At 41.4% G+C, this 15,916-nt stretch overlaps 1 protein-coding gene across 5 annotated transcripts in view; it reads left to right on the top strand.

Moving 5' to 3' along the window:
* Nucleotides 1-15,462, top strand: part of GRK3 (G protein-coupled receptor kinase 3) — a 223,985-nt gene extending 208,523 nt beyond the window's left edge. For all 5 annotated transcript variants that reach the window (XM_069961332.1, XM_069961331.1, XM_069961333.1 and 2 more), the window contains 5 exons: nt 633-728; nt 1,921-2,083; nt 3,891-4,027; nt 7,297-7,410; nt 9,755-15,462. In XM_069961332.1, coding sequence (XP_069817433.1) covers nt 633-728; nt 1,921-2,083; nt 3,891-4,027; nt 7,297-7,410; nt 9,755-9,916 — 672 coding nt within the window. In that variant the 3' untranslated portion in view covers nt 9,917-15,462. The remainder of the gene's footprint in view (nt 1-632; nt 729-1,920; nt 2,084-3,890; nt 4,028-7,296; nt 7,411-9,754) is intronic.
* The last annotated feature ends 454 nt before the right edge of the window (nt 15,463-15,916 follow it).

The raw sequence follows: 15,916 nt of genomic DNA, 5'->3' as shown, positions 1-15,916 counted from the left end.
TGTATGCGGTTCAATCAATCGTGAAGACCTCTTACTGTCGGACAAATATTTCAAGCTCTGCCCTTTTCTCGCACCATTGTCACCTTTGCCCCATCAAGAGTGTCCCAAATATCAATAAAAATCCCCCCGCCCCCCTCGGTAGGTGCTGCAGCACTGATTCAGTAGTGTTATCAGACGAATCAGTGTAAGCGTCAGGGATGAGAGATGCTCCCTGGGAAGAGTTTGAAGATGTGAAAATGATCATCTTCACCTAGCAATACCCCATGCCACTAGATAAACCTGTAGTCACAGCGGTGCTGTAAACAAATGGCTCCCCAGAACTGTTCTTGTAATTATTTCCGTGCTATGGTGACACCTCTGCGCCCTTCGATTGTTGTTACTTTACAGCTCTGTACATCTGCAATATCCTCTTCTTACATAAACATCAAACTGTTCTGTGCGGCATCGACCGTTGCTTGTGCAATGTAATTTAGTCTCTGCATCATTTCTCTTATCAAATGCCAGGACCGTCTGTAATTAAATCCTATAGGAGAGATGAATACCGGCGCACATTTGCAAACTAGATAAACATACGAATGTAGATGGACGCTGGGATTGTACAAATCTAATTATATATTGTGGTATTCTTCCAGTATCCTCCCCCTCTGATTCCCCCTCGAGGAGAGGTAAATGCAGCTGACGCCTTTGACATTGGGTCATTCGATGAAGAAGACACAAAAGGAATTAAGGTACCATATGGTTCCACTGTTATCTCAGATATAACATTACTAAAACGTTTTATTTGCTCTTGAAAAGCTTAGTTTCACAATTTTGCCCAGTGAAAAATTAAAGGGGTTATCCAGATTTAGACAACATGGGCTTTTTCTTTCAGAAACGGCACCAATCTTGTTCTCAGTTTGGGTGTGAGTTTTGCAGCTCTGTACCATTGAAGTGAATGGAATTAAAGGGAAACTATTAGCAGGTTTGTAGCTGCTTACTTCCTCTTACCGTCTCCGATCTTCTGAAGCTTGTAAGTGCTGCGGTCTTGGTGAAATTTGATCCTATAAAATATGGAAAAAGCTGGCTTTAGTCCTGGGAAACTGAAAGAAATTTCCCAGGACAGGATCCAGCTTTTCCTGGCATCTGGGGTAGAGCAGCACAGACTTCAAAGGCAGCAGGCTGATAAGGCGACTGCCGAGCTAATGAAGCACTTTGTATAGTTATTGATGTAAATTTGCTCATCTCTACTTACAAGCTTCGGGAGACTAGGACCAGTTAGAGGAAGAAAGTGGCTACCGGAAACTATCAGCAGGTTCGTATGCACAAACTTGCTGATAGTTTTCCTTTATTTGCTATACCACACTTGATCTGAGAACAGAGATCATGCTGTATAGTATGTAAAAAAGGATATAAACAGAAAACCCGGTTACACCTCAGAAGTAAAGTCTCGATACCTACCTACATCTTTTGACTTCCCACAACTCAACCCCCCATTCTTCCTGCTTTTGTTTTTTACATCACAACCCCCTTAAAGGGGTTATCCAGACTTAGATAAAGCATGGCTACTTCCTTGCAAAATCAGCTCCACCCCTGTCCTCAGGCTGTGTGCAGTATTACAATTCAGCTACCGGTACATTCACTTCAATGGAATTGAGCTTCAAAATCCACACACAAACTGAGGACAGGAGTGATGCTGATTTTCTAAACCTGCGTTTAATCTTTACATGACGTCAACATTTGCTATGTTAATGCAGTACAAAACAACGTCACTTAAAGGCGGCATAAGCGTTATACAGGAGTGATAATAGCACAGCTGGTGGAGAAGGCACATTCACATGCTGAATATTGTTCTGTGCATATATGCATTTTGTTTTTTTCCACTGAACTTGCACATTTTTATCCTTGATAAACCTTAATAATACATGTGATTTCTCTCTCTAGCTTCTTGATAGTGATCAGGAACTATACAAGAACTTCCCCCTGGTGATATCTGAGCGTTGGCAACAAGAAGTTGCAGAAACGGTTTATGAAGCTGTCAATGCAGATACTGATAAGATTGAAGCCCGGAAAAGAGCCAAAAACAAGCAGCTGGGTCATGAAGAAGGTGAATTTTGTAACTTTGGCCTTAGGGGCATCTTAGGATATACCGCACATAGTACACAAACTGGAAAAATGGAGGCTAAAATATACAGCTTTAGGCTGGGTTCACACTACGTATATTTCAGTCAGTATTGTGGTCCTCATATTGCAACCAAAACCAGGAGTGGATTAAAAACACAGAAAGGATCTGTTCACACAATGGTGAAATTGAGTGGATGGCCGTCATATAACAGTAAATATCTGCCATTATTTCAATATAACAGCCGTTGTTTTAAAATAACAGCAAATATTTGCCATTAAATGGCGGCCATCCACTCAATTTCACCATTGTGTGAACAGATCCTTTCTGTGTTTTTAATCCACTCCTGGTTTTGGTTGCAATATGAGGACCACAATACTGACTGAAATATACGTAGTGTGAACCCAGTCTTAAAGACGATCTGCAATAATAAGTCAGTGGTGTGGTTGAACTGTGCTGAGAAAAAGCTTACTCAGTATGTGAGTTAGGGGTCCACTTCAGTGTAATGGGCAGTATGCATATTGGTATTAGGGCTATATAGTTATTAAAGGGGTGTTCCATGCAAAAAGAAAAATTTAATGGAGAAGTCCGGAGAAAATTTTTATTAAAGTATTGTATTGCCCCCCCAAAAGTTATACAAATTACCAATATACACTTATTATGGGAAATACACATACAAGGGGAAATCGCTATGGCCGGCTGCTCATCATTTTAGTTCTGGAACTAAAGAAATGATCAGCTGATGATCGTTGTCATCAGCTGATTGTTGTCTCTGTTACACGAAGCAATAATCATCAATTATCGCTCTGTGTTATAGGGACCTTTACTCATAGAAGACCATCCTGAACCTCATTCTGTATCCAGAATCTAGGGGGAGATTTTTGAAACATGGTGGAAAGTGAAAGTGGCTCAGTTGCCCCTAGCAACCAATCAGATTCCACCTTTCATTTTCCAAAGAGTTTGTGAGGAATGAAAAGTTGAATCTGATTGGTTGCTAGGGGCAACTGAGCCAGTTTCACTTTACACCAGTTTGATAAATCTCCCTCAAAATGCTTTTTTCCCTGCACTTACTACTGCATCAAGGCTTCACTTCCTGGATAACATGGTGATGTCACTTCCTGGATAACATGGTGATGTCACTTCCTGGATAACATGGTGATGTCACGACCCGACTCCCAGAGCTGTGCGGGCTGTGGCTGCTGGAGAGGATGATGGCAGGGGGATGCTCAGTGTCCCTCCAGTGCCCTGTGTCCCTCAGTGTCCCCCTGCCATCATCCTCTCCAGCAGCCACAGCCCGCACAGCTCTGGGAGGTGCCCCAGCTGCCCCCATAGGACCCCTGTACCTGGCTGACAGGCAAAGCACGGTGGGCCATGTGCGTCCCTGCACTCAGCCAGGAGAGACAGGTGTAGACCGGAGAGCAGCCCAAATCCCGGAAGGGGCCAAGGGGTGCTGATCAGAGGCCTCTGCCTGAAGTTCCTTTCTGTGCTTCATGGACTGGGTGATAGCAGGTATGGGTACTAATATGCAGGAGGCACGCGGCATGATGGGAGATGTAGTTTCCCGGCTGTTGCTATCTCAAAAATAGTTCCTGATCTACAGAAGGTTCAAATAGGGAAAGAGAGCTGTCTAAAAACTCTGGGGAAGGATGGGGGGCATCAGAAAGACCAGGGGCTTTTGTACAGTTTTTTGTTGCACCATGCCTTCACTTACTATGGTAAAATTCTCAGTTGCGAGATCATTAGGTTGGCCGTTACTAGGTTGTTGTACTGATAAACACTCTCTCTGTCATAGATTATGCACTAGGAAAAGACTGCATTATGCATGGCTATATGCTGAAGCTGGGAAACCCTTTCTTGACTCAGTGGCAGCGGCGATACTTTTACCTCTTTCCAAACAGACTTGAATGGAGGGGAGAGGGAGAATCTCGGGTAAGAACATCACTACATGGTTACAGAAAGATTTCCAATTGAAACCTGTCAGAAATATGTGGCCAAGAAAACAAAGAACTATAGGGGGAGATTTATCAAACATGGTGTAAAGTGAAACTGGCTCAGTTGCCCCTAGCAACCAATCAGATTCCACCTTTCATTTCTGTGACTCTTTGGAAAATGAAAGGTGGAATCTGGTTGGTTGCTAGGGGCAACTGAGCCAATTTTTTACTTTACACCATGTTTGATAAATCTCACCTATAAGTTTAGTTTCAAGTATATAATTTGTGTCTCAATTTTAGATCATTTTCAAAATCTTTGTTTGTTGTCAGAGAAGGGAAATGTTGGTGAATACACCCAGATGCTAAAGACTTGTAACTAACATATGACATGCTGGATACTCGCTAATATCTATCCTGTTCCTTTTACATAGGCTGATTATCAGCCAGATAGGCTCCATGTATCAAGTCAGACAATTGTTCCTTTGTCAGCCGCACATTTCTAGCAGTCATGCTGCCGACAGTAATGAAAGGGCCGTATTAGACAACCTGACCCGTGGGGTAAGAGAGGGCTAATCTTCTAGATCAGTACTTGCTTATGGAGCCTATTACTTGACTGAATAATCGTGTGACAGGGCTGCATAGTAAGTGGTGTCCGTGCAACCACTTCTTTACAGGGGTGCACTGGCAATTGGTGTTTAGATAATGATAAAGATGGTATACTTACCTCTCTGCGTTCCTGCGGTGTCCTCCAGCAGTTAACACAGAGACACCTGAGGCAGTGGGGAGAGGTAAGAATAACAACCTTTATTACTTGCTATAGACCAACGCCAGAGAAAGATGTGTGTAATGGGTTCTTATATTTAACAACCATTAATAAACTTGATTAGTACTCTATGGCAGGGGTACTTAACAACTTTTAGTGAAGGTCCACTTACCGGGGTCTATTGTCAGGTGAAGGTCCAACCTGAACATCATTAGCCCCCCTGTTGCTCCCCCAGTAGTATATAGACCCCTGTGCGCTCCCCCAGTAGTATATAGTCCCCCTGTGGGCTCCCCCCAGTAGTATATAGACTTCCGCTTTGTTCTCCCCCTCCCATATAGCATATAACATAAAAAAAAAAAACACTTTTATACTCACCTGGGTCTGGGCGTCTCCTCTTCTCTTGCCCTCTTGTGGCCGCACTCCCCTTGTCCTGGCGCCGGCGCTCCAGTTACGTCACTCGAGCGCCGAAACCAGAGACGAGTACAGAGTGGCCTCTTGTGACCGCTGCGGCCTCAAGAGTGACTGACCGAGAGGGAGCCGAGGGCTCCCTCTCTGTCAGTGCTGCTGACAGGGCGCTCATAGTTACTGTGCAGAGCGCAGCTCAGTATACAGGTATACTGAACTGCAGCAGGGATCCGGATTTATAGCTCTCACCTACTTTAAAGTATTGTAGCTGTCAGGATGGGGGAGAGATGTTGGTCACTGATGTGTTTTTTTTAGCTCAGTGAGGATTGTTCAATTCAATTGTAGAACACTCAGCTGGGAGACATATTAGATCTGAAATGGTTTTAAGCCATCCAGTGAAACAAACAGTAGCGTTAAAAGGTAAGGGTTTGTTTGAGGGAGAAATTGTGTTGACAAATAAAGGATACTCGCCTACCCTGATCCACTGCAGCTACCGTACTGACTACTCCAGAATCCTGTCCTCTCGGGTACTTGATGCGCCATAACCCGCAGAGATTGCCCTGCTCAGCCAATCACTGACTGAGGCGGGGCACGGCAGCCAATCTAGTGCAGATACTCCTGTGGTTCCCTATAGTCTTTGTTTAAATGGCAGCAGTAATTATGTGCCATATTGATTTCAAGCAGCAGGTCCATGCCAGTAAAGCTCATCTCTACTGCTACAGTGCAAAAAAGAATAACAGGACCATTGACACATTTTAAAACCCTCTTAATCTTATTAACATGAGATTGGAAAATTCAGTGTCTAGACTTTGCATTCTGTAACATTTAGCTGATTTCTGATTCCACTGACTGAGGTGACAGGCCTGCTTTTGTGTTCATTTGATGATCAGAGCACCTACCAGAAGTTGTGAGACTAAACAAGAGGTGTCCGGCTTATAACAGCGACATCCATGCACAATAACCCTAGTGGAATAAATAATGCAATGTCATTATTAGACAAAAGGGGCTATGCTGATAAATCAATACATGTATTACGGTATATATTGTGACTAGAGGCTGGGTTCCAAGATTTGCAATGATGATGATGTTGTTTCTTATTTAGGAACCCTGGCGTACATATATAAAAAAACATCACCTGGTAAGGTATTAGTGCTTTAAGTATAGGCTGTTCCTTTTAGTATAGGTTCTCCCTGTAGCATAGCTGTGATCCACAGATCCCGTCCTAAATAGTAGACCCACACTCATTTAGGATCATAAAGAAATTTTAAGGTGTCACTCATTTCAAGTAATGTTAAAGTCAATGGTTCCTTGTACATATACATTAAAGGGGTATTCTACTCAGTTAAAATACATGATGAATCAGCCTCCCTCCTGGAGAATACCAATTTGTTCTATATTACCTTTTCAGTCTACTTTTCTCAGTTTTGAGCCTGCTGCTTTCTGCTGAAGACACAGAAAACTGTGTGAAAGCTGCTCTTTCAGTTATCTCCTCTCCCTTCCGAGACGATTCATGTAAAGACATGTAGACAGCCCAATGGCTGGCTGTTTCTGCACTCTGTAATGCAGAGAGGATCAATCACAGTGAGATCATCAGTACCTTGACCTCAGATTAACCCTCCCAGCATCACAGATTGCAAACACAGCCAATAAGGGACACTGTTTACATCTTGGAAGGGAGGGGGAGAGATGGAGATGGGTGGAGTGTTCTGTGTCTTCAGCAGAAAGCAGCAGGCTCAGAACTTTGGGAAGGAGACTGAAAGAGTAATAACAAGTAGAGAAGGAATTGTTAGTCTCCAGGAGAGAGGATAATTCAGCATGTGTTTCACCTGAGGGGAATACCCCTTTAAGGTTACTAAGAAATAAACTTGCAGTCTATAAGGCTATGACTGCTGAGAATAAGCACAAACCGGTGAGAATGTAGATATAACATGTATATGTCCAATTTACCTCCTTGTTTTGCTGTGTTGTACAGTGGTTTCATCAGGGTTGTTTCTTTTCATACAAATAATAATCCTCCCTGTGTTTTACATAAATCTCATGGGCAGAGCAATGTATCTGATTTCTATCCTTTTTTATATTTTTTATTTTTTGACATGCAGCAAAATTTATTGACAATGGAACAGATAGTGTCTGTGGAAGAAACTCAGATTAAGGATAAAAAATGCATCTTGTTGAGGATTAAAGGAGCAAAGCAATTTGTCCTGCAGTGTGAGGTAAGCTTACATACACTAGTAAGGCTGGGTTCACACTACGTTTTTGCAAAACACTGATGCTTTTTTATAGTGGAAGTCAATGGAAAAAAGGGATCAAAACAGATGCACACAAATGCATCCGTTTTTCCATCCGTTTTTTTTGCAAAAACGGATGAAAAAACAGATTGCAGAAATGTAGTGTGAACCCCGCCTTAATAAAAAATACTGTGTTTATTAAGGTATGCAACAATGAAACGTACATTCTGGCTGTAATAGGAAAGGGGTATTGTGATCTCATGAAAAGATGGTGTGTATGGCATATACTGCTACACCAGGGATGCAGCAGCTTTATTATGATGATCCTGACGCACCTGGTAATACTGGGTAACCTTAGAACGTTCACATGAAAATAATCACAATAAATGATTGTCACATCAATCAGCTGTAATCTGTGGGGACACTGGGCTGTAAATCATCAGTCTCCCTGCTGTGCCACCACCGGAGAAATTAAGTCTTACACAGAACACATTCAAATAATTATGATTATGTTTAAAAGGTACCTGTCATCAAAAATAATTTTTGACATGTCATCAGACATGTGAAAAGTTATTCATCACAGTGAGTCTTACTGCTAATCAGAAGATATAGCCGAGGAGAGAGCGCGGCAGCAGCACAATCCACTCCCTGGCCGTATCTGCTTATTCCGACTGGTTGGGGTGCAAGCCAAAAATCAGTACACACACATACTACATACTACATAATCATACACACACACATAACAAAATGTAAAAAGAGAAAAAAAAAACACAGCGAGTACACTATTTACATTATGTAGTTGCACGCTGCTATGGCTAATAAAGAGACAATTATTATTTTGGATGACAGGTACTCTTAAATGCAGGGCAGGACTGTTCCTCCGAAAAGGAGACACACTTTCTAACCACTCTGACCAGAAGGCATTAAAAAAATCAACAAATAAATTATTTAATCTTAAAACATTAAAGTGGTTTTCTGGGTGACCTGTAACTGCACCTCAGTTCCTGTTTACTTGGTTGGGACCAGAACTGCAGGTACACATCGCCACCGCTACACAGTGAACAGAGACCAACTCTGTTCACTGTATAATGCAGCTGCCGAACAGCTGATCGGCATGGGTGCTGGGTGTCTGCACCCCCACTGATCAGCGACTGAGCTCTTTGTTCTGTTTTTTCTGGAAATCCCCTTCAAGAGTGCCTTCACACGTACCGGATCCAGTGCCATTCATGAGAGCACATATTCGCAGCGGGATTGATATCCCGCTGTGAGTATGTGGGTTAACCCCCCGCCGCTGAGAGCATACGTTACCTACTCAGCGCCGCGGCTGTATGTGAGGCTCCTGGCTCCGATGCCGCTCAGCCAATCAGTTCTGCCGTGAAGCCTCACATACAGCCACGGCGCTGAGCAGGTAACGTATGCTCTCTCAGCGGCGGGAGGTTAACTCACATACTGACAGCGGGAATGTGAAATCCGCTGTGGATCTGGTATGTGTGAAGGCACCCTAAAGGCGCCTTTGCATCATGAGAAGTCTATCAAAAGCAAGAACAGTTTTGGACCCCCCCCCCCCCCCCCCCTCAGCTTGTCATACCCTATCCTGTGAATATAGGAAAACTTTTGATGTTGACTATCACTCTTTGAAAGTTTAGTCTGGTTTAGTAACCATATTATCAAATACCCTCTTTGTTTACCCATTATGTCCCTAGGTTACAGAGAGCCCTGTGAAACACTGGATTACAATTTCCCAGCAGTGGGATAAACTGTAATTTTTTTGTCAATTCTTTTTACAAAAAAGCATCCTACAAATCAGACAATAACATTAAAGGGGTTGTCCAGCGAAAAAATGTTTTCTTTCAAATCAACTGGTATCAGAAAGTTAAATAGATTTGTAATTTACTTCTATTTAAAAATCTCAAGTCTTCCCATACTTATAAGCTACTATATATCCTGCAGGAAGTGTTGTTTGTTTACATTCAGAAACAGTGCTCTCTGCTGACATCTCTGGCCGAGTCAGGAACTGTCCTGAGCAGGAGAGGTTTTCTATGGGGACTTGCTGCTGCTCTGGACAGTTCCTGACTCCGCCAGAGATGTCAGTAGAGAGCAATGTTTCTGAATGTAAACAAACACTTCATGCAGGATATATAGTAGCTAATAAGTATGGAAAGACTTGAGATTTTTAAATAGAAGTAAATTACAAATCTATTTAACTTTCTGATACCAGTTGATTTGAAAGAAAACATTTTTTCGCTGGACAACCCCTTTAAGTACCGTATGTATGCACTCTATACCAGCTGTTTTTGATTTTTTTTATTCTTTACATGTGTTTTTACAGAGTGATCCAGAATTTGTACAGTGGAAGAAAGAACTGACTGAAGCGTTCACCGAGGCACAGAGGCTGTTACGTCGAGCTCCAAAGTTTCTGAACAAGTCCCGGTCCGCAGTTGTAGAGATCTCCAAACCACCACTTAGTCACAGAAATAGCAATGGCCTTTAGGTGGCAGGACAGGACCAAGAAATCTTAGGGATAACTACTTATAACACCTTGACCAAGGTCCACAGCATTGTTATTAGTTACTTGTATGGCCCTCAACAGCAAGGTGTACATAGAAGAAGCTGTAGGAGCCTGCATCACACATTGTCTACTGAAGACTGGTCTTAACCGCCTGAAGTCTAGAAGAGGTCATGCAGCTTGAGGCAAAGAAGAGATGAATTTTCACTAACAGAAGAGTTGTAAAAGTTGCCAAATTTAGTGATTGCTCATCATTCTGTTGCATCGGCTAATCGTGAATGGCCTGTGCTGAAGAAGCAGGGCATCCCACCCTTGCTTTTTACCTTGGCATATGCATGCTTTCGTGTATGCCAAGCAAGAATATGAAATGGTTTTTTGCAGTAGTTGCTTTTATGTTAATTCTGTCTGAAATTCAACATATCCCTGGATGTTTTTGTTTTTTTTGGAAGGGATTGTCGTGGCGCAAGAATGTTTTCAAGTTGATAGCTTTCCTAAGTGTTGCCATAATTGTCGCCCCAACCCCAAATCCCCTATTGTCCTCCCTACTTGCACTGTTGACTTTAACTGGCAGTGTCATGAAACGGTTATGCACTTCAGAGTACTGACTTTTATCTGTCCTGTGGTTATAAGATGTAGATACTTCATGGGAATACCATACCAAGAATAATCACCCAGTTCTGTATCTTCACCAATATAGTGGCTACCACTGTCTTGCCGTGTATGGAGATAGAAATATACTAGTAAATATCGGTGAAAAAGGAGTGCATGGTAGCTTTGTCCAGTGATCTGTTAGCCAGTTAGCAAGTTTTAGCACAGTTATCGACAAGCTCATTCTACAGATACGTTTACAATTGCTATAAAAGACAGCTTTCTTGCCATTTCAGGTCAATTGCACTTATTATATTATTTTTTTATTTTATTTTATTTTAACGAAATTAATGCTAAAGTGGATAGCGGGTGAGAACGTTGGAGAGAACCCTGGTACGTGTCATGCTGTAATCTTAAATCAGTCCTTATCAGAGATTCCTGTCCTTGTCCTCTGTGTCCGCTGTTGGGCTTCTCACGCTGTCCTTCTGTTAGGCGTCATCAAAGCCACAGAGCTATGAACATTTATAGTAAGACTGTGCAATAAGGAAGGACAAGATAATCAGTCTGATTCTTTTGTTGCCACCTACTACATATACCCATATACCTGTGCTAGGTTGGAACAAGCACTCACTGGAAACGGCATCTCGGGCTGATGGTGACTCCACGTCTCGGCCGCCACTTTGGCTGCACCACGCGTTTTAGCATCCGACTTTTGATTTTAGCAATTGAAGTGCAAAGTGCCAATGGACTCAACACTTCCTAGACACACATTCCCTTCTATTTAACAGAAACTTTTTATTGTATTTGTAAATATTAATTTAAGAATTAGTTACATGGGAAGACAGGCGGAGCATTGCTATTTCTGCACCTACACCTGCAGCTGTGTTTTTACATAGTCTCCATTCTTTTTGAATGCCTTTTTTTTTTTTTTTTTTTTTTTTTTTGCTCATCCTAAGCATTCTCCTTGGTTTAGGTAAATGCAGTGGTACTCACCGTTCCAGGGCAGATCGAACCACTGGGGGGAATTGTTATGAATGTGATCTATTTTTTAGTGTAACGGAAGTAAAATGGTTATTGGTTAAGTATAACTGAACTACTGTGAAGTATGAATCCATGTGTGTATTACAATGACATGCAGTGTTTGGCGACCATTTGGTAGTTTGTTACATTTAAAGGGAACACTGAAACTCCTTTCGTTTGTAGGTTACACCTAGCCCTGTTTTTTCTTTCCTTCTATTGCTAGTCCTAAAAGAAAAAAGGAAAGGCAGCAAGAAATGGTTACAAGATATTCTAAATTTCCTTGAACCCATACACTTAGTAATAGACTATGTGGGCCATCCACTCATCCGTCTGACCTAAGTAGCTTAGTTCTGTAAGGAGGAATATTCTTAGTATGGATCTGTCAATAGACCCTCCTTCACTCACATTTCAGAGCTGTATGTCGTCGTTTCCGTAGAACTATCTATTTTCTTATTGTACTATAATTTTAAAGAGTTTATGGAAGCCATAGGATAGAGGTGCAATGACTGTTACTGAGCACTAGTGTGCAGATCCTGTAAGACGCAGCAATAACAAGAGAATCAACACCGCATTCGAGACATGGACCCATTTAGCGGCATCTCATTGTCATGTAGAACCATATCTGTCAGGTAGCCCCCCATTGTTCTGATTTTATTTTATAGTTTAAGCCTTATGGATGTATTTCCAGGTCGTTGAGGTTGTTTCCTGTTCACCAGTGACTACACAATTTCTTGGGTTAGGAAGAATAAGCCACTGTTTCATCATATGGTAAAGATGTTTTTATAGGCTGGGGAACCCGGTTATGCCCTTTCCTTTAGAACATTTATTGCAGCAGGCAGTATATGATGTAACCTTATTGTTTTACTTGTATAGTATCTAGCTAGAGATCTGTTTCCTGCATGAAGTGTAAGCTAATCCCAAAGTGTACTGGACCTCTTATTACATTGGTACTGTGAACGTTAGTGACACTCATCGGACAATGGTTTGTTTTACCTGTTCTCATACACTCCTACTCCTAGATCTATTTTGTAACCATTTACTTGCTTGTCATATTCATAAAGTGACATTGTCATCCCCCTTACTCCACACCCTCCACAAGCTTAAATGCTGCTTATTTGATATATACCTGTATAAAACTTGTCTGTGTCTTCTAAAATGGCTTAATTTAATCAGTGGCCAAGTGTCATCTAGGCGTGGCTTCGCGGCAGTTGGGCCCAACTGTTGTGAAGCCCCGCCTAGGTGACACTGTCCACCGATGAAATGAAACGAGAGTTAAGGAGGTGGCAGTATTGCTTTAATCCATATATACATTTCCATATAAAACATCAGGGGATTGATTCCTTTCACAGTAGCCTAAATACAACATACTGTAAGGCACTGAAACGGCACCAAGAGATAGACGGTTCCTGCGTGATGTATCCTATATTCACATGCTAAGCATCTACTGTATTTTGTTGTTCTCTGTGGCTCTGATATAGACCATTTTGTAAAGAAGCTTTTGTTTCATAAGCTACAATATGCCTCATGACAACGCGTCGCTAACTTCTAAGACCCATTGGCCTAGCTTGGCCAGGCAACTTGCTGTGCTCCATGTAGAAAATGGAGGGCAGATCACACAGGCATCATAGCATCTTACCTGTATTAGCTACTGAAAAAAATATCCTATTTATTTGCCTTTCTTAGTAAGGAAACACAGGCAGCACCATTGCACAACGGCACAGCAGAAACATTTCCGATCTTTGTTCCACACCTGTCTACAGTACATTCAATATATATATATTTGTATATACACACACTTGCATCTGTAAAAAGGCTACGAGATAGGCCGAGCACAATGTCAAAACAATGACAAAAAGCACATTCCTAGAAGAAGAAAAAAAGATTTTTTTTTTTTTTTTTTTTTTTACAAATTGGTTGTCACACCTGTCAGATGCGGAGCTTCGATATTAGCATGGAGCGCGGACACATTTGCATCCAGTAAAAATATTTTCAGTGTAGTCTTTTTTTAAACTTGATTTTGTCACCAAAAACTTTTTGTTTCCATTCAGACTACTGTACTGGTGTTTTTTTCCTTGTGTAGCTGTTCTTGTGAATGCACAATATCCCACAGTAAATATAACTCTGTTATATTGATGGATTGGAATGGTCAATGTTGCATGTTCCTAATAGTTACCGGCCCCCATTCTTCCTTTTCTTTTTTTTTCTTATAGAATTTCCTGTACACATGTAGAAAAAAAAAAGTATGGTGGAAATGATGGGTCTAGCATGGATACGTAAAAACCGACAACATTTGTCATTTGGTAGTCATTCACTTTAGGTTAATTTTAATTTTTTTTTATGCATACTTAAGGACCTCTCGAATAAAAGTGGTATTTTCATATATACATATACTATACCCAATATGATGCAGCTGTTCATGGTAAAGCATCTTTATATGTTTCTTCGTTATTGCCAATAGAGGTGTTACTGTTTTGTTCAAGAGGATTTTAACCAATGTTTTGCTCACACTGGCATTATTCGCTTTACATCTGCAAGAATGGTGTAGTCTACCATGCCATCCTTACCATCAGCATTTGGAAACAGATCGAACACAGGTGCCATTAAAGGGGTTACCAAAACATGGCCACTTTTGCCCCACTCTTGTCTCCAGATTGGGTGGGCTTTGAAACTCAGTTCCATTGAAGTAAATGGAGCTTAATTGCAAACCACACCTTAACTGGAGACAAGAGTGGCCATGTTTTTATAGCACTGGATAACCCCTTTAAGTTATTATTCATGTAAGTCTTAATGCGAATGTGAACAGAGCCAACAACCATTATCCTCCGATAGCAAAGATCTAGTTTCTTTGGTTGTGCCCCCAGTCTGTCCGAGGCCTCAAGATGGTAATAACAATGTAATAAAGACTTGTACAAATTGTTTAAATAGCAAGAAATACAGAAGTTGTGCCAATATTAGAGTCTTTAAATCATTATGTACTATTTATGTAGCCTAGTGATCTATAGGCTTTTTTATATATATTATATGAAAATTACCTATCGTGAAGTTTTATTGAATGTTTTATTATAGTCCTATGTGAATATACAAAGCTCTAACCATTGAAGTGCATTGCAGAGCTGCTTTAAAGGGACAACATATCACTTCAATCGGGGGGGACCCCTGGTTAATATCGCAACTATGCGGGACCTCCTCCATCATGGAACTGGCTGTCTGTTCGCATACACAAATAAATGTAGTCTGTGTCAATATGTTCAGATTTTCATATTTAGCAGAGTTGTTTGTGCATGACTATGCCTGACCCTATGCCCAGTATCACCCAAGACGTCTTCAAAATGCCCATTCGGGAGATAGGTGCAGTCAGCGTTAGCTGTATTCATAAATCGCTGTACTGGAAGAACTTTGCTGTGCCAGTCTATTCATTCTCATATACAAACCGTGCTATTCGGGGAAAGGGTCCCGTGTTGTGCTATGGCTTCCCGAACTCCGATTAGCCCAAGCTTTAGTGTCCATATGTTTGTGCTCATGATATCCATCCTTGTGTCGTGACATCACTATTGCATAAAGATGTACATATTTCATCCAAGGTAAGAGAAATCCTATCCACCCAACAACAAAAAAAAGTGTGAATACTCATTTATTCTGTCTGAACGATGTCATTATGGACCCGGCTGTATTTTGGTAAATGAAGGTAGTTATGTAGGAATAGAACAAGAGTTATATTTTATCAAAAATTCATTTTATATTATTTATTAAATCCATGCATTTCTTCGATGTTGCTGACATTCCACAGAATTGTTTCTTATCTGTATAGTTGGTTATTTAAGGTGTGCTGGCAATTTCATTTTAAGTAGAACTATCCGCTTTATTCTGTTTTTTTTTTTTTTGTTTGTTTGTTTTCATAAATAAACGGCAATTGAACCCAGAAATCCATGTCCGGTTACCGTTTTGTCCTCCACACGAGATTATTCTGCACCATGACACGTCTCACTGGTTACTGCTTTATTGTTGTATATTTATTTAGATTTTTGCTTTCCTTTTGCAGTAGCACTTTAATGGAGCAGGATATTTCCACGCTACGGAATCCCGGTCGATCAACGGCCACGGATTCCGCAGCTCGCTCCCAGCCGTGCGCATCTCTGCTGGTCTTATAGGCTTCATTCTATGGTTTAGCAGATTCCGACGTCCGCCCGAACCTGCTCATTCTTCGGGCAGATGGCCGAATCCACCAAACCATAGAATAAAGCCTATGGGACCAACAGACATACATGCGGCCGTGAACGGGGCCGGAATTCTGTAGTGTGGATATACCCTAACAGCGGGGGGGGGGGGGGGTATTTTTTTTTTTTTTTTGGCACAAAAAAATTCAATACTACTATTGTA

This window comes from Dendropsophus ebraccatus, chromosome 3 (genome assembly GCF_027789765.1).
Source record: "Dendropsophus ebraccatus isolate aDenEbr1 chromosome 3, aDenEbr1.pat, whole genome shotgun sequence".
NCBI lineage: Eukaryota > Metazoa > Chordata > Amphibia > Anura > Hylidae > Dendropsophus > Dendropsophus ebraccatus.
Note: the sequence above shows the minus strand (reverse complement) of the source record. Positions and strands in the feature narration are given on the sequence as shown.